The following is a 20,928-nucleotide window of genomic DNA, read 5'->3' as shown; positions in this document are numbered from 1 at the left end:
AATGTTGCCAATATTCAATTCACAGTGAACGTGCAGTGAATGAGCCACTATAACATATGGCAAATAAGTCATAGGGGTCACTTTGGATTCAATCTCAACATACTTTCTAATAAAAATGTAATCTTTACGTTTTCAGCGTATCATGTAATGTATTGTAGAATTGTTGTTTTATTTTCATTAGCACAACCACTATGTAGCATACATCTTCTTCTAAGAGTATCCAAGACTATTGGTTAGTTGGCTATTTAATAATTTGCCATAGTTCAACTTATCTCCCGTTAGAAGTTCTTGCATATTTGTTATTCAAAAATGAACTTTTTCCCTCCAATAATAGCTGCTGATCTGTGACAGCCAGAAGCCTCAACCAAATAATGCTCAAATTGACTCTCTTGTGAAATGATCAAAAAAGCAAAAATGTATGGAGCCGCTTGTCATTTGCGTATCAAAAAATGCCTGGAGGTTACAAAAGAAAAAATTAACATATTCAACAGGTCAAAAAATTATATGTTAGCTTTGGCAAATGAAGAATTAAACATTTACTTGGATGCCATGTAGACTTTGATCACTCATGTGAAGGAAACATAAAATGACTCAGACTCACAAAAGCTAGGGATTAGTTTTAATTGAGAACAATACTACAGCATGTTCAATTGGAGCAGGCTTGCTGACCTCACAGATGAAAACACTATTTAAGTTCTGGCAGCCAGATGTCCCACTAGAAAGTAAGCAGCTGCTAGCAGCGATTTTCCAGTCCATTTCAGCGGGGACTGCAAAGTCTTCTAACCGAAGATATGATTGTGTTAACTTTCCTCATTGCCTTGCTGTGGGACAGAGCTGCTGGATGGGGATTCAAGGATGGAGTTCTACATAATTCTATTTGGTTAGGTAAGATATTTATTATTATTATTATTATTATTATTATTATTATTTCCATTGATAAACACTAGGCTGCTGAAATAACCGCCATTTCTTAGATCAATGCCCAAATTTCCACATAACATTAATTAAGGACATCTTTCCATAGTTTTAGCTGAAAAAGTAACATTGGCACACTTTGGCCAAACGTTCCTTACTTTACTGTTTTTTTCAGGGTGGGAGGGAGGAAGCAGGCATTTTATTTGTGAAGAGGAATGCCTCTGAAATAGGAGGAGGGAGAGCGATGCTATCTGAAAGTATGAGCTATATAGAAAGCTAAATCTCTAGAGATGTGAACAGAGGGCGGGAAGAGATCTAAAAAGAAACAGCTGTGCAAGATATGGATCAGCCTTTCCTTTATGCGTATATGAAATTCCTGGATACCCTGTATAAAAATACTTTTTGGGAAATGTGCATTGTGAAAGAAATGGTTTTTTTCAGCATTTCAGAGCAGTTGCACTTCTCCTTTTTCTGTACCCCATTTCATGCGTTCTTCTATTTTTTCTACTCAAGCCTTTGTCTTTTTCATCCCTTACTTGGTATGTCTGGCTGTTTCTGGGAGGATCCCGGAGCCTTCCCTCTGTTTCAGGGCAACTGCATTTGACAGATGGAGGTGAAGAACTCAGCCCATGTACAATCTCTTGCTGTTTGTCAGGACAGAACCAGGCATGGTGGGCTGGAGAGAATACAGCATGAGGATGCTGTTGTCAATGACAGGCTGGCATTAATATTTCATCCCACCCTCACTTTCCATCGGCATGTGCGTGGGTTATAAAATTAAAGCACAGAGATCATGATGCTTCCTGTTGTACTGTAACAGAGAAGAATACACATCTGGCCAGGTAGTCCTTTCTGCCACCAAGCTGCTATTCCTTCAAGTGATCATTCCAAGTGATTTCCACAGGGTGGCCGTGTTAATTTATTGCAGCAAAAACAACCAATAGTCTTGTGGAACCTTAAAGACTAACATGTTTATTCTTCCATGGACTATAGCACACTACATCAGATGCGTGGAGCATTATGGAGAGTTTTAAGTTTATATGTGGTCCATATGGTGGGAAGGGGAAGAGGAATGGTAAATAGTGAGGTCAGAAGGAAATTGCATACAGAAACATGCCAAACGTGCCAATCACATGATTAACAGTGGTCATTCACAGTGTAGTTATTTCTGATAACACAAATCCTGCAACCTGGTAAGCCAATTAACACATATAGGGTGATAAAAATCCTTTATCCCGATTCAAGCTCATGAATGTCTATGCTGGAACAAATTTGTTCATCTTTAAGTTGCCAAACAAAACTTTTTGGGTAGAATTCAATGGGGCACTTACGCCCCCACTGATTCCTTTCCGCCCCACCAAGTCCCTTCTGCAGGTGGTGGGTCCTGCCAATTCCGTTGTGCAAGCGGCCCCCACTGCTTGCGTAACAGCCATTTAGCAATTCCTGGGTAACCTAACATGAGTGGAAAATGCTAATTTATGGAAGGCAGGTTGGCAGAGCTTGCATAAGGAAGTTCCTCTGGCCTGCCCTATTACCTCTCTTGCGTAAGCAGTGGGTCCCCTTCTTGCGCAATGGACTTGGCTGGGAATCGGCAGGGGTGTAAGCCCTTCATTACAAATAAGGCAATTCTGATGTTCTATTGCAATGAGTGGGATGACAGAGGCCAGGCCTTTAGATTGCAAGACCAAAGCCTTTCATCTTGCTCCAGCACTCTTAACAAGCCAACTTCACACTGAGGTGATGTAAAAGGGTGGAGAGGACTCTTTCTTCTTCACTAATGTTACAGATAAGAAATCATTTTGGTAGTTCAGCAAAGGTCATGGGATAAGGGTATCTGAAGTGTATAGACCTTTAACACACACACATATACATGCACACAAACACACACACTGTCTTACACATCATAGAAACACACCGTGGGGACTTGGAACCAATGCGATTCCCCAGCATGTGTCTCTGCAGTGTATGTAATTATTATTTTTAAAAGACATCTGTGTACTCACAACATGCAAAGCAGCTTGTTTGTTTAAAGGCGTTTTTCTGGCTTGAGGTGTGAGGGAAGTCCTGGATTCCAACCCTAAACAAGCCAATACAACTGGGGGAGGGGATACCTTTATGACGAAGGGTTGTAGCTCAGTGGTAACATACATGCTTGGCATGAAGAACCCTGCCCCCACCCACCCCGGGCTCAATCCCTACCATTTCTGCTTTAAATTAATTTTTACAGACTGACTATATGGCCTGGTTCACCATGGTTTAGCAGTGCAGATTTAGCAGTGCAGATTCACTGCGGGGCTTTGAGCACATATAGACAGCCCCTAAGTGGGGGTGGAGGAAGCCTCTTTCAGCCTTTCAATGCCATCATACTGGCCATGTTTGGACCTTCATCCAGAACTTGGTTTATAAAGTTGTGGCTGAGTGCCATAGCTGCACTGGCTTGAGCATGGGGATCCTGGCTTGCCCATTACATCCAAACCAACAAGCCAGGATCTGATCTCATCTGGGTGGTAAGGTGGCCCACTATTATCCCTATTTGGTTGGGTGAAAGGTCCTTTAATGTAAAACGTGAAGGTGGGCTGAAGGGCTGCTCCACAGGCCATCCACATGGGCGTTATTTCCAGCCCCCACCCTCCAAGTTTTTCCCCAAAGCTTTTTTTCCCCACCCGCATAATGTTTAAAACCTTTGCATTTTAGACATTTTCCCCAGCTATTTTAATCTGTTGGTTTCTTAAGTTTTTTGTGGTTTTAAGTATTTTGTTAAACTGCTCTTTTTATTGCTGCTGTTAGCTGCATTGGATATTTTCTTTTAAACTGAAAAACAGGCCATAAATAAATAAACCCAAGTGAACTTTTGCCACATATCCATGTACTGCAAAGGGGGAAATTATAGCAGCCCTGGGACAACATGTCTCAAATTTAACAAGGCCAATATGACATTACCTCCATTCCATCTCTCATGCTTTTTAACTGGCATTGACTAAAAACAAAAACAAAAGAAAAACCTGAGTAGAGGTGTAATAAGGTCATGAACATACCGGAAAGAAACAGGAGTGGATGGAAAATCTTCATATTTAAGGATTTTTTTTAAAAAAAAAGTTTTTTCTAAGCGGTTCAGTCAAATTCAAACTTGGCTTTAACTCCATCCTAGAATGTTTCAGTGCAACATACAGTGTATCAATGTATTCAAATATATATAGGGGGGAAACTTTCAGATCAAACATATTCTTCACATTAAGCACTTCCAAATTAAATAATGCATTCTTTTTGGACCTACAAAGGTTGGGGGAGGGTGGAGATGGAAGAAAATTGGACTTCATGTTGATAGCTACTTGCTTCAGTGCTTAACCATGAATTCTCTTACATGACACAAACAGAATTCTCATTTTTAACTATCCTTTTTAACTGAGATCATTTTAAAAACTGACAGTTATTATCAGGCTGTATTATTATTTATTACACATATATGACATTTCCTCCATGGAGCCCAACATGATGTACAGGATTCTCTCTGTAGACCCCTCATTTATTTCCATGACAACCCCACGAAATAGATTAGGCTGAGAGATGGTGACAGGCTCAACGTCACCCAGTGAGCTTCATGGCTGGGAAGGAGTGAGGAGCAATATCAGCTCTAGGTTTCCTTGGGCAAAATGTCTTCAGTTCCCCACCCCTCACTGCTATTTCCGCTGCCCTGAATCTAGGGTGACCAGATACAAAAGAAGACAGGGCTCCTGCAGTTTTAACTGTTGTGATGAAGAGGGAATTTCACCAGGTGCTGCATGCACACAATTGACACCTGCTGAAATTCCCTTTTCTAGACAACTGTTAAAGATACAGGAGCCCTCTCCTCCTTTCCATATGGGCACCCTAGGATTAGGGAACCCTGACAGGCCAAATTTGGTCCCACTAAAGTTTTTCATACTGCTTTAATCCCTTATGGGAGCTGCAGTGGGAAATTCAATGGGAACTTGATTTCAGCTACAAGAGGGGGGATGCTTGATCAGCCAGCATGTACTTCTGAAGCTCGTATCCCCCAATGTACTTGATCCAATAAGGTTTGAAATTCAACTGTGACCGAAAAGCTCCCTGTCCGAGTATTAATTCCTCTTTACGGCCCTTCCCTCCTGCAAGCATAAGTATTGCTAAGCACACAGAGGGACTTTGAATCGGCATGGAACAGTTGAAAAACATTTCTTCCAAGACTCCCACGAAGAATGATTTCCTCAGAACTATCCCTCTGCCATTTGAGGGGACAGGGCTTTTTTTTTAAAAAAAAAAAAAAAAAAGAATACAGCTATTGTATTGTAATAGCACACAGCTGGGAATTTCCTGCTCTTTGGCACCAGTGCTAAACTCCTGTTCCTCAGATGCAAATGCATGTATTTTAGGGTGACCATATTTTGGAAACCAAAAAGGAGGACAACATGGTCGGCCCCCAAGGGGGCGTGTCCAGCACCAAGGGGACGTGCCCACCTGAACATAGTCTTGGTCACATGTCTGATTTTACAGCACACATTTAAGACAAATCTGTTCTACATAGCATCTTAATGTTAAAATCACTGAAATAAAGAACAAGTGAGAGATTCAGTGTATCTGAAATTAACTTCACTCACTCCTACTTTTGTAGGTTTTGCTGTACTTTGAAGCTTTTGCTATGCTTTGTGTGATACAATCTCCCCTTCCCTCAAATATCTTTTCTGACTGTGTCTTCACTCATTGCAAGCTGCTGTTGTTTTTAACAGGGTTTGCTACTGGCCGGCCAGATGGCTGGCTTTTTTAAATTTCAATTTTTTAAAAAAGCTTGTGTATAATTGCCACAAGTTTCTCTACTCTAACATTAGGGTGGGTGTTGTGGCAGTTTACCTAAAGACTGGAGATCCTCTTAATGCCAAGGGCTGAAACTGCTCAATATGCAAAACCCCAAAGAGGAGGTTTGACAACTTGAGTTTGAAGGATATGGCTCCAGCAGTTTTAAAATACAATAATTTTAAAACTTTGAACTTTTAAAAAAATCCTTAAAAAACAATGGATGAACAGATCTATTTCAAATTTGGTATGGCTAAAGCTCAACCAAAAAGCTATCATGGTGCGAAGTTTCATCTCTTTATCTTTAAAAATGACAATTTTAAAAATAATAATTTTAAAACCTCAATTTTAAAAAAAATCCTAAAAAATCAATGGATGAACGGATCTGTTTCAAATTTGGTATGACTAAAGCCCTTCCTAAGAGCTACCATTGTGCCAAGTTTCATGTCTTTATCTTAAAAAATGACAGAGTTATATGCATTTTAGTTAATTCCCATTAGAGCTGCTCTTTGGAAAAATCCGGATTTCCTCTCCCCCTCCCGGATTTGTCATCAAAAACCCAGGCAAATCTGGGCAAATCCGGTCATATGGTCACCCTAAATCTCCATAGCACAATCGATAGTCTCTGCCATGGGGGCGGAGAAACCTCAGGCCCAGAAGCCAAATCCTGTGGCCCCAGTCTGGCCTTCTGGGATTCCCTAATGGCCATGCCCCTTTTCCGTGGCTCCACTCCCTCTCATTCCCCATCAGCAATCATTTGGAGGGTTCCTGGCTTTTGTGCTGTTTCAACACAAACTCCACCATTGGAGTTCAACTCCACCATTGCCTCACGTTTATTTGTTTTGTGCTGTTTCTTCCTCATACTAAAAGGCTGAAATGCTTCTCCTACAAAGTCTTAATAAGGCCTACTAAGGAAGAGCTTTAGAATGTTTTGTATTTTTGGCCCCAACCCCTTGGCCCCACCTCTTTTGCCTTAGGCTTCACCCACCCCTGGAATGCAGGTCCCGAGAACTTTTCTGAGATGGAATTTGAGCCTCCAGCTGAAAGGGGTTCTGCACCCTGATCTACAAGGTGTATATGTCTCTGGGTACTTATAGAGATGGTGGGGTTATTGAAAAGGATGCTCAGTAAATGGGGCTCAGGAAGGCAGATTGGCTCATGAGCCCATGGCAGTTTCCAATCTGTTTGGGTGTGGTTTTGGGGAATAGCTCCTTTGGAGTTCTAGCTGGTTCTGACTGAAACCCAGAATGGATGCACAGCCCCACTGAAATTGGAGCCACCAGCCTCCACTGCCTGTATCTTATAATTAAATTTTAAATGATTATTCTGAGGCTGTGCAAACCCTCTAGCCCAGTGGTTTTCAACCTTCCTAATGCCGTGACCCTTTAATACAGTTCCTCATGTTGTGGTGACCCCCAACCATAAAATTATTTTCGTTGCTACTTCATAACTGTAATTTTGCTACTGTTATGAATCGTAATGTAAATATCTGATATGCAGGATGTATTTTCATTGTTACAAATTGAACATAATTAAAGCATAGTGATCACAAAAACAATATGTAATTATATATTGTGAAATATTTATTTCTAATTTCAAATAAATGAAATGTCTGGGTTCCTAAGACTATCGGAAATATGTGTTTTCCAATGGTCTTAGGCGACCCCTGTGAAAGGGTCGTTAGATCCCCAAAGGGGTCCCGACCCACAGGTTGAGAACCGCTGCTCTAGCCAGTGTTAGTGGATCCTTAAATAAGAAAGTGTGTGTGTGTGCGCACGTAATATAGGGTGATCCCTGGCACAAACTAATTCATCCAGTAGGAATAAGACATGTACTGTATATCATGAGTAAAGTGCTAGCCAATGAAGGCAACATACTTCCTGTAAAAGAACTTCCATCTACAAATACACTATGTTGATACATCACTTTAGGATTTCAAATCATTCACAATTAAGATCAAATATATTTTCCTTAAATACCCCCCAAAAAGTGTTCTTTAGAATTTAAAATCTGTGAGTGTGTTAGAAACAGCATAGCATACTATCATATTTAAACTGTTTAAGATTTTATTTTATAATTAAAATTACTACCCTACTCTTTTTTCTAGGTCATTCGCAGTGGCCTCCTCTCCAAGATTCTGATCTTAGCTTCCATTATTTTGCAGCAGCAAGTTTCTGTCTAACCATTAATTAGTATGTTCATGTTTTAATTTAATACATTAACTTCCCCATTGCCAGGAAAAATCACATCTCCCAGCTCCTTGGAACACTCCAATCTCATCGACTCATTAACTTTCTCTGTACCAGGAACATTTGTTGAAGAAATCTTAGCCAAGTTGGAAGAACATGAGAATATGGGGAAACATAACAGCCTCACCTTCTGCCAAAATGATTTTTTCCCCCAATACTATGCCATCCAATCCCTGTGTGGGTCTATGCAGGGGACTACTCCTGTACTAATATTATGAAGGCTGTGTCCATAGGGTATTTCAGTGTTGTTAAAATGACTCAATAGTGACAAAAATTAATTTTAAAGACTTTTGTAGAATCAACAAAGCTGGTTTTAAGTTGCCATGTTCTCATTATTATGCACCACAGACCCCAAATATCCAAACATCCTTGTTATTCCACTTGGGATGCACTCCTATGCATAATTAGTTGGGAATAAGTCCCATTTAATTTTCTAAGTCAATATGCATAAAATTGCAATGTTATTCAAATGTTTAATCATCCCAGTGTTACAGGTATTTCTTAAACCAGACTTCCTCAACCTGGCACCCTCCAGATGTTTTGGACTTTAACTCCCATCAGTCTGAGCCAGCATGGCTAATGCTGGGAGATGAAGTTCAAAACCTCTACCCCAGTTTGAGAAGGCTACTCTAAACCATTCATAGAAAAAAAGAACTGTTGAATTTCTGTTAAAAGATCACCCCATACATTCGTATTTTTATTATCATTTACTTTGGTTTCAGTTTGGTGGGTTTTGCAATCATTTGCTAGTTGTCTTTTTGCAATTGTTTGCTAGATATTATCAGCCATAGCTTTGTATTTTCCAGGTTGATTCCACAACCACCTCAAATGGCACAACCATATAAGCAGAATATAGACTAGACTAATGATTTAATTTCCCATAGTGTATGGGATAATATGTAAGCTATTTGTTCACTTCTGAGTTCAGAAAATCTTTATCTCATACATACAAAGGATTTTTGGGTTCTGGGAACTTAGCTCCCTTAAAGACAAACTGTTGATTTGGATTCACAGAGCGAGCTGCAGGAGTATATCACAGAGAATCAAGGGCAGGAAGATACCAGCTCACCTACGCAGAGGCAAAAGCAGTGTGTGAATATGAAGGAGGACACCTAGCCACATACCAGCAACTGGAGGCAGCAAGAAAAATAGGTAGGAGCATCCTACAGGGCACAATATATGGCATCGTAGGGTGTACAATCCTACGGGACGTCTCCTGCATGCTTTGAGGTCCAGCGGAATGAAGAAGTGCACAGGACAATGGGGCTTGAACAAGAACACCTTTTAGTGGATTCTGCCTTTTATTTTGTGCTTAGTGGGTTCTAGGAACAGAATTCTTTTTTCTGTTTTCTTAAAAAACCCACCAATCCCCATGCATGGAAATGACACTGTTTGTTACAGAAATGTGCTTATAGAGCTTTTCCAGATGAGACTTCTATTGTGTGCTCACCATTCCTCACTCATGGTTTTTTATTAATGCTTTAGATGATGTCATCACTGCCCTGCTTTGTTTCTGTTTTTAAAATAAGTAATTTCTCCTTGTGGGGTGGGGGAGAAAATCCTGTATTTTTGGCATCCTGAAATAAAGAGCAAATCCCCACCACCAGTTATTCTGCTATACTGCAATAGGACCTAGAAGTTATGCATTGAAAAGTACAGAAAGGCAGGCAAGGAAAATAACTCCAATCTTAATTCTGCAATGAAATTAAAAGTAGAAGCCACTCCTTAAACAGCCTCGTCTAGAAAAGCTCATATGCAATATTGCAGAGGAAATTGTAAGAATTGTAAGTAAACATGGATTCAAACCAGCTTAGTCTATTAATAATGTAAATCATATGAAGGCTGAAATCCTAAACATCTTACTTGACAGTGTGTCCTGGTTAATTCTATAGGACTTATACTTATTAAATGTGTTAAGGATCATGGTAAAAGCAATTTTAGATCCACATCTTACAGCATTCCTGTACTATTGCATGTGAACGGACCTAGAAAGCTGCAATGTGATGATAAAGAAAGCAAACAAAATGGCAAATCGCCAGACTATTTGATAAATGAGTCCAGTGTATGATGCATTGTCTTATTACACCCTTCTGACTCTCCTGCTAACTGCTTTATCTAGAAAGTTATCAATCTAAGTTGTAATACAATTTTCCAGAGCTCAAGACATACTCAAGAGATCTGTTTTAGGCTCAGAGAGGCTTATTTTGTGAAGCTTATGCCATAATAAATGTGTTAGTCTTTAAGGTGCCACAAGACAAACAGACAAAAACAGCTACCTTTCTGGATATTATTTTGTGGCGCTTAACACAAAATATCTCCCAAACTTCCATAAATATTTCAGGATTTTGTAAGGGTTAAGGTAGCCTTAAATGAAGTAGTAATTCCAGTAACACAGCATGTAATCAGAGGGTTCCCCCCCCCCCACGTACACCCACACCATGTGTGATATCTAGTGGAGACTGATGACTGTGAATCCATTCTGGGTTTCAATTGGTGGGAGATTCAGGACAAATAAAAGGAAGTACTTCTTCACACAGCGCATAGTTAAGCTATGGAATTCACTACCACAAGATGTAGTGATGGCCAGCAATTTGGATGGCTTTAAAAGAGGTTGGATAAATTCCTGGAGGAGAAGGCTATTAATGGCTACTAGACTTGATTGCTTTGTGCAATGGTGCCAATGGACAGATGGGCACACATCTTCCTTTATTAGAATAGTTACCTCATAATAGCCACATATATAGGTGCTCCTGAGGGACAGACACATCTGAAATGTGGTGTGTGTGTGTGTGCATTAAACGGCAACCCTGGTGGTACAATATTTAATACTTTATATTTCAAGGAGAAGAAAAATTGACACATTTTCTTTCAATAGTGTTTTAACAATTCAATGCCCTATCCTAGTCAGACATCTTTGGATACAAGTGCTAAAGACTGTAATTACTAAGATTTAGTAAGCATCTGCATCCAATTGTTGCTTATTAGTTTAAAGTGAAAACAGCACTTCTTATTGTGAAAAAAAGAGGGGGCAAAGATGACACATCTTAAAAAATACAAACCATGCACACAAAATTATGTATGCCCTGGACGGAAATTGTTTCGCTAGCAAGGCATAATTCAATTTAACCTAATTGGCTGTTTATTATATTTTTGGCAACAAGGACAAGAGATTATTAATCCAAAACACAATGTTTCTTTCTTAGCCAATATTGGATTTATATGATATTGCCTTTGATCCCTCAGGGTTTCATATGTGTGCTGCTGGCTGGTTAGCCAAGGGGAGAGTTGGCTATCCCATTGTCAAACCTGGAAGCAACTGTGGCTTTGGAAAGAAGGGGATTGTGGACTACGGTTTTCGGCTCAACAAAAGTGAGAAGTGGGATACTTACTGCTATAACCCTAATGGTACGTGAACAACAAATACATTTCTTAAGGGTATGGCTTTTTACCTTTGGCCTATATCTTTTGCAAATGTACCTGCTTTTTAAAGATTTCTAAAAGAAACAGGGCCAGAGTCAATAGTTAGCTACCTGCTGAGATCCCAACCTCAGCAGAAGCCCACTGACAAGAGTTTCTTGGAGTTGTTTCTCCTCTTCACCAATGCAACCTGCTTGTTGACTTGCCTTTTGAGTGAAACTGGTTTGGGTGAAAGATTTTTTTTGGGGGGGTGGGGGGGAATGAAGATCTCATATGAGCTGAATGGTGATCAAATGCACCCTTTAACATCTTGAACTGTATCTTGAAATTCAATACAATTGGTGTATAGATGGAATCTCACTCCAGTGGGAATAAGCTATATCAATTGTTTCATATTACAGAAATGATTAAGGAGTTGTGAAAAGATCAGCACATACTTTCATATGTGGTGGCTTTGCTCTGCAAATAATCAGTTCTGAAAAAAGTGTTTTTCATGAAGTGGTGGAAATCACAAATCAGAAAATTGAGTTCTCTCCAGTATTAGATTTATTATCTATATTTGATCGAACAAACATATTTAAGGCACAAAGACGTCTTAATATTGATGTGGGCAGCAGAATGACTAACAATAGCATCTTCTGGTGGGGATTAACAGGCTCTCTTTCAATATGGAGAAATAAAATTAATGGAGAAACTTAATGGAGAAACTAATTTGTCAGATCAGACATGCTAGATATGAACAATATAAGGACAGTTTTATGAAAACTGAAACACTTTTATAAATTTTGCAAATAATAAGGTTAACATGGTAGAAAGATGTATTGATATGGTTAATAGTTACAAATGAGATACTGTTTATTTATTTAATTTTTATACCACCCAATAGCCGAAGCTCTCTGGGCGGTGCATCTCACATCCCGGAATTTACTGTAAAATTGTATGTATCTAGTTTATCCAGAGATTATTGCTGCAATGAATATGTATTGTATCAATTTTGTAAGAAAATCAATACAAATATTGGAAGAAAAAGGAGCAGTAGATTCCACCACCTTTGTGATCACCGGCTCTCTGCCTGTCAAGCAAGTGGTAGCAATGATGAGAAGAGGATGAGGGGAATAGCAGCTAATAATGGTGGTGCACAGAAGTAGACTCATTGAGGGAGGAGGCCCATTTGAGGGTGTCCTGTTCAAGGGCCCTCAAAAACCTGAAGCCTACTCTTCATTGAAGTACATCCCTTCCATTTTTTAACTCATCCTCCCAAGATTTCTGAGAGGCAAATCATTTTTATTTTTGTTTTACAAATGAGGGACTGAAGGTAAAGGTGCTTTGAGATAACAGTTCCCCCATGGTGACAATACCAAAATAGTGCAACAGGGTGTACTTTGAAGAAAATACCTGCTAGTACAGGGATTTGGTGGTTCTGTTAAAGTTGTGGCCAATTTTATTACCCCATCCAGGTGGGTATGTCCATTTGTATCCCTGCCCTCCCCCTCTCCTCAGAAACAGCACATGACTCACCCAGCTGAAACACACACAATGACTCACCCAGCTGAAACACAAGTAAAGTAGGATTTAAAACTCTAGTAAACAAGCCCAATAAACAAGTTCTTGAACTTCTGGATTTGAGAGTGCCAAACAGAATTTGTGTCATTCATCTACCGCATTTCCCCCTCCCTTCCATTTCCAAAGTTCAGGGCAGATTTCAGAGGGCCAGCTTCCTTTCAGTGACAAAGCACTGGAGACCTCTGAGATCTTTGTGAACATTTGTTCATTTGCCAGTTTACTTCTTGAGGAGGAATTGTAAGGAAAACAGCTGCTAAGGCAGGCAGGGCTGGTCCCCAGGCAGCAGCATTGCAGGCCCTCAAGTTGAGCCGATTCAACACACTCTAGACTGCTCCTGCCAACCAGTTGTCTTGGTTTCTGCAGGCAGCGGAGCCCAACGCTCCCAACATGTCCCTGTGGTTGATACTCAGGAAAGCCCTATGCAATCCATCTGGCTCGGCTATCAAAAAGACCCAAGAGCCTCTCTGCTTCTCCTGTTCGTTGCTTCTGCTATTCAGCCCCAACCGAAGTAGCAAAAGCTCAGAGCTCATTATTTGTGGTGGATACAAAAATAAAATAGCAGCGAGGGAAAGTGGCAATTTAGAAAGAAGAAACAATCCAGGAAAAGGCTTTCTCATTCTACTCCACATACCTTTTAAATCCTATGAATAATAAGACAAACCAATATCTGCTGAAGATATTGTTGAAGATTACTTGTGAGCTGGGGCTTGGAGAACATTGGGAAGCTGCTTGTATTACAGTGTTGGAAGAGGATTCCAAAATGGCAGTGCTTGATTTCATTGCTGTTGTGGTTCATCATTAATACACAAGTCATTTTTTGTTTTGTTTGGGAAGAAACGCAGTCTTAAATCTAATCGTTTTGCTTTTATCGAGTTGGAATATTCCAGAATTTATTGTATACTACAAGAGCCCATTATTTTATAGCATCAGGCATTTGTGTCTGTTTAGTCATTTTGTAAATTCCGGTATTATTTGCAACCTGTTTCATGTGTTTTGTGTACAGAGCCCTAAAATGCTTTGCACTCTGTGAACCGTGCTAGAGGGAAGCTCTCTCCATAGTTAACAATGAGAATTCAAAAGGAAAAGCTGTGTATTTCAGCCCATGTAAGCAGCTGAGTAATATCTCAGGGTGGAGAACTCTCACAGATGTTGAACATGTGAGGAAAAATGGGAGAGGCCCCACATTGTTCTTAGAATTAAATCTAGTCAGCCTCTCTTCACCTCCTGTTTGGTTATATCCTCTGAGATGCAAGCTAGATCTTTTCCAAATGTATTGTTTGGGTGGTGAGCAGCATAATTAAACCAAGTTGTTCCTGCTGGTTGATTGACTGTGTTCCTCCCATTCTGGAGAAATTTGTTCATACTTTGTGAGTGATTTTGCTCAGGCGAAGACAACATTGTTCCTTTCTGAGGTGAGGATACAGAAGTGTATTGGGAAGTTCTTCTCACTGGCCCTGTTCAGACAACATGCTAAACCAGGCTGCTTAACCACAAAATGGTTAACAGAATCCATTTATCTTCATGCATTCCGTTAACCATTTTGTAGTTAAGCAGCCTGGTTTAGCGTGTTGTCTGAACGGGGCCACTGTTACTTTTCATCATCCCTTATACTGACCACAAATTGCTCCCATCAATGTTGACCAGCGGGTAAATCCACCAGCAGGGCTGGAGTCAAGGATAAGCATAGCTGGATGCTTAACAAGCCACAACCCAGCAGAGGCCTACGGACAAGAACCCCCTTGACTTGCTCCTTCTCTTCACCATGGCAACCTGCTTCTTCACCTGCCTCTTGCTCTGGCCCAGCCAACAGCAATGGTGAGGAAGAGGATCAGTAGATGCTACTGCCTGCTTCCTCTCTGCAAGTGGTAGCAATGATGGGAAAGAGGAGAAAGAGCAATAGCATCTGATGACCATGACATTGAGAAGGTAGACTCACTGAGAGAGGGAGCCATTGAGGGTGTCTTGGACCCAGCACTGCCCACCAGTACTATGGTATCGGTCCCCTTTCCACTGAGGTGAGAAGAGCTCCTATATGTCTGGTGCTTCTAGTTCCCATCCCGCTCCTATGGATGGCACAGGCAATAAGGCAGGGCCATCAAGATGAACTTCAGCTATGTACCAGCACACTCCACCTGCTGGTATGGATGTGATATTTATTTATTTATTTATTACATTTTTATACCACCCAATAGCGGAAGCTCTCTGGGTGGTTCACAAAAATTAAAACCATGAAGAGCATAAAAACAACCAACAATCTAAAAACACAAATACAATATAATTTATTTATTTATTTATTTATTACATTTTTATACCGCCCAATAGCCGAAGCTCTCTGGGCGGTTCACAAAAATTAAAACCATCATAAAACAACCAACAAGTTAAAAATACAAATACAAAATACAATATAAAAAGCACAACCAGGATAAAACCACACAGCAAAAATTGATATAGGTTAAAATATGGAATTAAAACAAGGTTTAAATTTAAGTTAAATTAGTTGTTAAAATACTGAGAAAATAAAAAGGTCTTCAGCTGGTGATGGAAAGAGTACAGTGTAGGCACCAGGTGAACCTCTCTGGGGAGCTCGTTCCACAGCCGGGGTGCCACAGCAGAAAAAGCCCTCCTCCCAGAAGCCACCTGCCTCACTTCCTTTGGCAGGAGCTCACAGAAAAGGACCCCTGAGGATGATCTTAAGGTCCGGGCAGGCACATATGGCAGGAGGCTAGCAAAGAAACAAATCTTCAGAGCAATGAAATGCCTACTGCAGCATGGAAGGTGTGCTGCCATTCCATATGCAATGAAATGCACAGGAAGGCTCCCACCTGAAGCCCACCAGGGGTCCAGTGAAGTGGAAAGGGTTTATTTCCTGAACTTTGACAGCAAACAGACTGGCATGTTACACACATCATAGCTGATACAGATCCCAGTCCCTGATGTAAATTACCAAGACTCTCTTGAGGATCAGCATAGTTGGGTAGGACACGTGCATGAGGGCAAACATGCTTTTGGAAGCATGCATGAGAGGGAATACCTTGGGAGATATAATTCTCAGATTCAAGGGGGTTGGCAGAAGGGCCCAGCACTCCAAGCAGTGGCAGGCAGCTGAATCTAGCAACCCTTTCAGCTTCACAATGCCCTTGACCTAGCATCTCTCTGGGACATTGTGGGAATTATAATGGGTGGCTCCCCTACATTTCCTTCCATAATTCGAGCACTAGAGGAAGATGATTTGGAGATGGTGAGAAGGAATGGGATTAAGGGTTCCCTCCTCATTCTGTAATTCCCCTCTTCCAAAAAAGCTTTTCAATATGTGAACTTTATAAGAGTGGTGCATAGATTCAATGCCAGTTACACCTGTTTAGCCAGGTATCAATACAGATCTGTGACAGCCAGTGGTGTGGTACTAAATTTGGAAGTGCAGGTGCTCATCATGACAGTCCCCATGGCAAGGATCCAAGGAGGATCCAAAAATCCAGGCAGCTGTGTTAATCCCTATCAATTAACCCAGTTCTAGCTGTTTTCATCTCTACCAGGAGCAAGATTTTTATAGCTTTACATTGTTTTGTATTTTTTTTAATATTATGATTTATATTGCCTTTTTATAGTTCCAATCTTTTTTAAACCACCAAAAGAGCTTTGGCTATTGGGCAGAATAATAATAATAATAATAATAATAATAATAATAATAATAATAATAATAATAATATGCCATAATTGCCCATTCAAGACCAAGCCATCCCAAAAGACTTTGCATTTACAGGGAACAAGATATTGTTGCTGGAAAAATTCATTTCTCCCCAGCTACCGTGAGGATTGCAACCAAGCTCAGAAGGCACAGGAAAGCCTGAAGGGGGTGGCAGATGACATCAGTCAATAATAATAATAATAATAATAATAATAATAATAATGTGCTGACAATGTATCCCTGAAAGCCTGGTTCCACTGCACCACTGGTGACAGCCCCATTCAACATCTAGATTGAAAAAGTGAGCGAGGGGGCATTCAAGGTGTCTTGCCCAAGGACCCCAAAAACCTGAAGCTGGCACTGGATCTGAATCTATTCCATTTCTCTCCTAGGAAAAGACTGTGGTGGAATTTTCACAGGTTCGAAGCATATATTTAAAACCCCCGGATACCCCAATGAGTATGAAGACGATCAAGTCTGTTATTGGCATATCAGAGTGAAGTACGGCCAGCGGATTCAAATTCAGTTTCTCGACTTTGACGTTGAAGAGGATACAGCCTGCATGGCTGATTACTTGGAAATATATGACAGCTATGATGATGTCAATGGTTTTGTGGGCAGGTAAAATTATTTTCACACCATTCTTTCACACTACAGGACTGTACAAACTGCGTCCAAGAAAGAACGAAAGAGGCCCCAGCAATTATTTATTTTGATATTTTATTATTCCACCCAGTCTCAGAGGTTCTGAGCAATAACAGCATGTTTACACACGCACAAGCCAAACAATAAGTGTTAATAGACACACACTTTTTCCTTGGCTTTTTCCAAGTCCTCCTATCCACTTCTGCTTCTTTGCCTCTCACCCAGGGGAGCACCTTTCTTGGACACAATCCAGGCATCCTTCCAAAGTCATGACCACTGCTCAAAGGAAGGGTGTCGCAATCCCCAATTAATCCCCACCCAATCCCTGATTCTGTAACCCCTCCAGAATATTACAAAGGCACAAAACCCATCCCGCTCTCTTAATTCTCATTCACGAAAGATATTCAGGCTTTTGTTGAGCCCTTAACCCAGGCATTCCCGACCTGGGAACAACATGGCCTGCTGGCTGGGAATTATGGGAGTTGCAGTCTAATACATCTAGAAGGCACCTTTTTGGGGAATGCTGTCTTTACCCATCTCCTACTTGATCGTTTCTTAAACTCAACCTACTTCAGCAAGCAGTATTTTAAAAAGTCACCTTTTACAATTTGTGATATCCCATCCCAGCAGTGAGAGAAGTTCTAAGAAAGCCTACAAAACACCCTCCAGCCTGCCATGGGGGTGGGGTACTGCTATCTGTGGCTCCTGGAAATTTAGGCAGTGGTCCTTTTAGAGTCCGGGCTTCATGGTATGATGGTGGACCAGTCCCCCTTTGGATGGTAATGTGTATTATTTCAAATGTGGAAAGCCAGCCCTGCAGCATTTGGGGGCAGGGCGAATTGGCCAAAGACATTTTACTGGCTGACGCAAAGGGCAAAATGATGCCTCCATTCCACATATAGAAATTGACTGGAATCAGCTGAATCTTATTGCAAGACTGGATTGCATCCTCTCCACACTGGAGGGCAGTAGGCTAGTTTAGGAGGTGTTAGAGAGAGGAATGGCCCAGGGGGCTCATGAGGAATAACTTGAGGGGGTGCTGCCATTCCTGCCCCCAGCATCTGCCACCTGAGCTGGATGCCTCACTCTGTCTAATGGTACGGCCAGCCCTGATGGAGGCCCTCCTGTTCATTCTGTTGAGTGACCCCTGAACACCTGCCCCATAGTCCTTCTCCATTGTGGACAGAAAGTATTGTATCATGACACCTCCAAATCCTTTGCTTTACAACAGGGAAGAATATACTGGAGCTGGGAAAATCACTTCCCCCCTAGCTACTGTGAAGTCTGTAGAAAGCTCAGAGAAAACAGGGAAGTTTGGGTGGGTGGGTGGGTGGGGGAGATGGCATCAGCACTCCTGTTAATCAAAAGTACCAGTACTGTGTCCCCACAAGCCCTGACTCCACTACACCATTGCCCAGCAACCTTCTAAAATAATTAGCAGCCAATATAAGTGGAGTGAATTAGAGCAGAAAAACTGCAGAGGGAGCAGTTGCTCCTCCCTTTGCACACATACACCCATTTCCCTGCTCCAATTCACCACTGCTCCCAGCTCCTTTGCACACCAACCTCCACAAGGTTATAGATACATGCTTGCAATAAACACACACCTGGAACTCCATGGGCTGTAAGTAGTTAGGGAGAGCTATTTGGAGAATAGAGGCAGAAAATGGGGAAATGGTTAAGCACCACTGTGAATTCTTCTCTCTCAAAGCTGCTTTACTTTTTAAAAGATGGTGTTGGGGCTAATAACAACAACAATAATATATTTCCCTTGCAGAGCACTTTGTCAGTTCTCTGTATAACAGCATTTTGCCCCCTTTCTTTTGTTGTTTTTGACTCCCGATCCCTGAAATGTTCATAAAAGGTTCTCACTAGTGCCAAACGTTGAAGAGACTCCAATATCTATTTAGCCATCGACTAACTCACAAACTAGCGCTGCAACAAAGGAGTTGCTTCTGCATGGTTGAGTCCCATGCTGCAGCTATAGACACTACATGGGATGGGTAGTTGTCGTGGTTGTTTCCTGCCTCACTCATGTGGTTAGCAGTGTGGCATGAGATCCAGTCCCCCTAAAGCGGTCTCCTACACCAATTGTTAGCATACGAACTGACCCTTCATGATAGCCTAGTGGAAACGGCTATCTGTTTGATAAAAACAAGCTATCTGGCCACTACAGTAAACATGTCACTGCTTATTGATATTTAACCAATAAATTGGTTGTCGTGTTTTTCAGGTACTGTGGAGATGAACTTCCAGATAACGTCATTAGCACAGGTAATACTATATACACACCACCCTCCCAACATGGGGGAAAATGCTTTTTATTCCATTAGCAGGTGGTCAGTATTGGACAGCACTCATAATTTTCTAGCACATTTAACATGCTAGGTGATGTTTATTACTTTTGATATTCTCCAATATAATGTTTTTTGGAAGAAAGGGGGTGATCCAAATATCTTTTTTTCAGTGCCAATAGAAAAGTAATCTCTCTCTCTCTTTTCCATTCTAGGAAATGTCATGACTCTGAAATTTTTGTCAGATGCTTCAGTAACAGCAGGGGGCTTCCAGATTAAATATATTGCTTTGGATCCACCCCCCAAAAATGCAACTACCCAAGACAACCCACCTTATTTAGCTGGAAGGTTTGGCATCTAAAAGAACATTGACATGAAGGAAGATTTTACCTTGAATATCTACTAAAGGAATATTCTCCCCCAGCCCAACATCCCTTGCTGGAGTTGCTAACTTCTGCACTGTGGATCATATTCCTCATAACCTCCTGGCTGTTATCACCTCCCAATGCAAAAACTTCTCTTTGCTGATCTACAGTGGCACCATGCACCATCTATCTGATTATTGTCTCCATCGATCCCCTCTTCAGTTATTTCTACTTCCCCACCACCACTATAAAATCTGCCGTTTTTGGGACACATTTGTTTCATGTTTGATAGCAAAGTTTCAGGGGTTATTCAGTGACTATGCAAATCCTGCTTTCAGAATTGCTCCGTGATAGCTACTTTGAACTGTACGCAATGATGATTCCTTTGAGCCAGAACATTATGAAGAAACATTTACTCACAGATTTTATAGCAAGTGTACTGCATTTGATGTATTATTGAGATTTTTAGATAATAAATATTTAACAAGCCTTAACAGCAATTCCTTTCCTTTTTTTTAGATCACTTTGTTTCAAAATTGAGTGACATTTATTATCATTCATTATTATCATTATCAATCCTGATTCCATCTGCAGGTTTACAGATTCATTTGAAATCAATAAAAGGCTACTTATTTCAGACTATGGACTAATATTTACTGATTATGTGTAAGATGAAGCAATAAAACATCAGATAAAAATGTCCTCTGACTCTTAGTACAACAGATTGGTATTGATATATACTGCCATCTGGTGGTCTCATTAACATCCATCTATCTACAGTTCCTTGAGCAGACATAGGAGGAAATAGGACTGAAGCCTTACTGGTGAGCGAAGTCCACCAACTTTAGTGTATAGGATCGCAAGCATTTGCTATTTTTATGTGTCTCCCAGCCCAACAATGACAGCTGCAGAAGTGTAATTCTGAGCTAATTTCTATTCTAGAAGTGATTATTACTGTAAGAAAGTTCAGAATACCCGCAGACAAGCTA

General features: G+C 40.8%; 1 protein-coding gene across 1 annotated transcript; it reads left to right on the top strand.

The window, feature by feature from the left end:
• Nucleotides 1-715: 715 nt before the first annotated feature.
• On the top strand, nucleotides 716-20,182 carry TNFAIP6 (TNF alpha induced protein 6). Its single transcript, XM_063118629.1, has 6 exons — nucleotides 716-885; nucleotides 8,985-9,122; nucleotides 11,214-11,375; nucleotides 17,028-17,256; nucleotides 19,514-19,554; nucleotides 19,790-20,182. Exons 1-6 carry the CDS (start codon nucleotides 792-794, stop codon nucleotides 19,933-19,935), a joined length of 810 nt encoding a protein of 269 aa, XP_062974699.1. The 5' UTR covers nucleotides 716-791; the 3' UTR covers nucleotides 19,936-20,182.
• The last annotated feature ends 746 nt before the right edge of the window (nucleotides 20,183-20,928 follow it).

This window comes from Elgaria multicarinata, chromosome 2, assembly GCF_023053635.1.
Source record: "Elgaria multicarinata webbii isolate HBS135686 ecotype San Diego chromosome 2, rElgMul1.1.pri, whole genome shotgun sequence".
NCBI lineage: Eukaryota > Metazoa > Chordata > Lepidosauria > Squamata > Anguidae > Elgaria > Elgaria multicarinata.
This window is presented reverse-complemented; position numbering and strand designations above follow the sequence as displayed.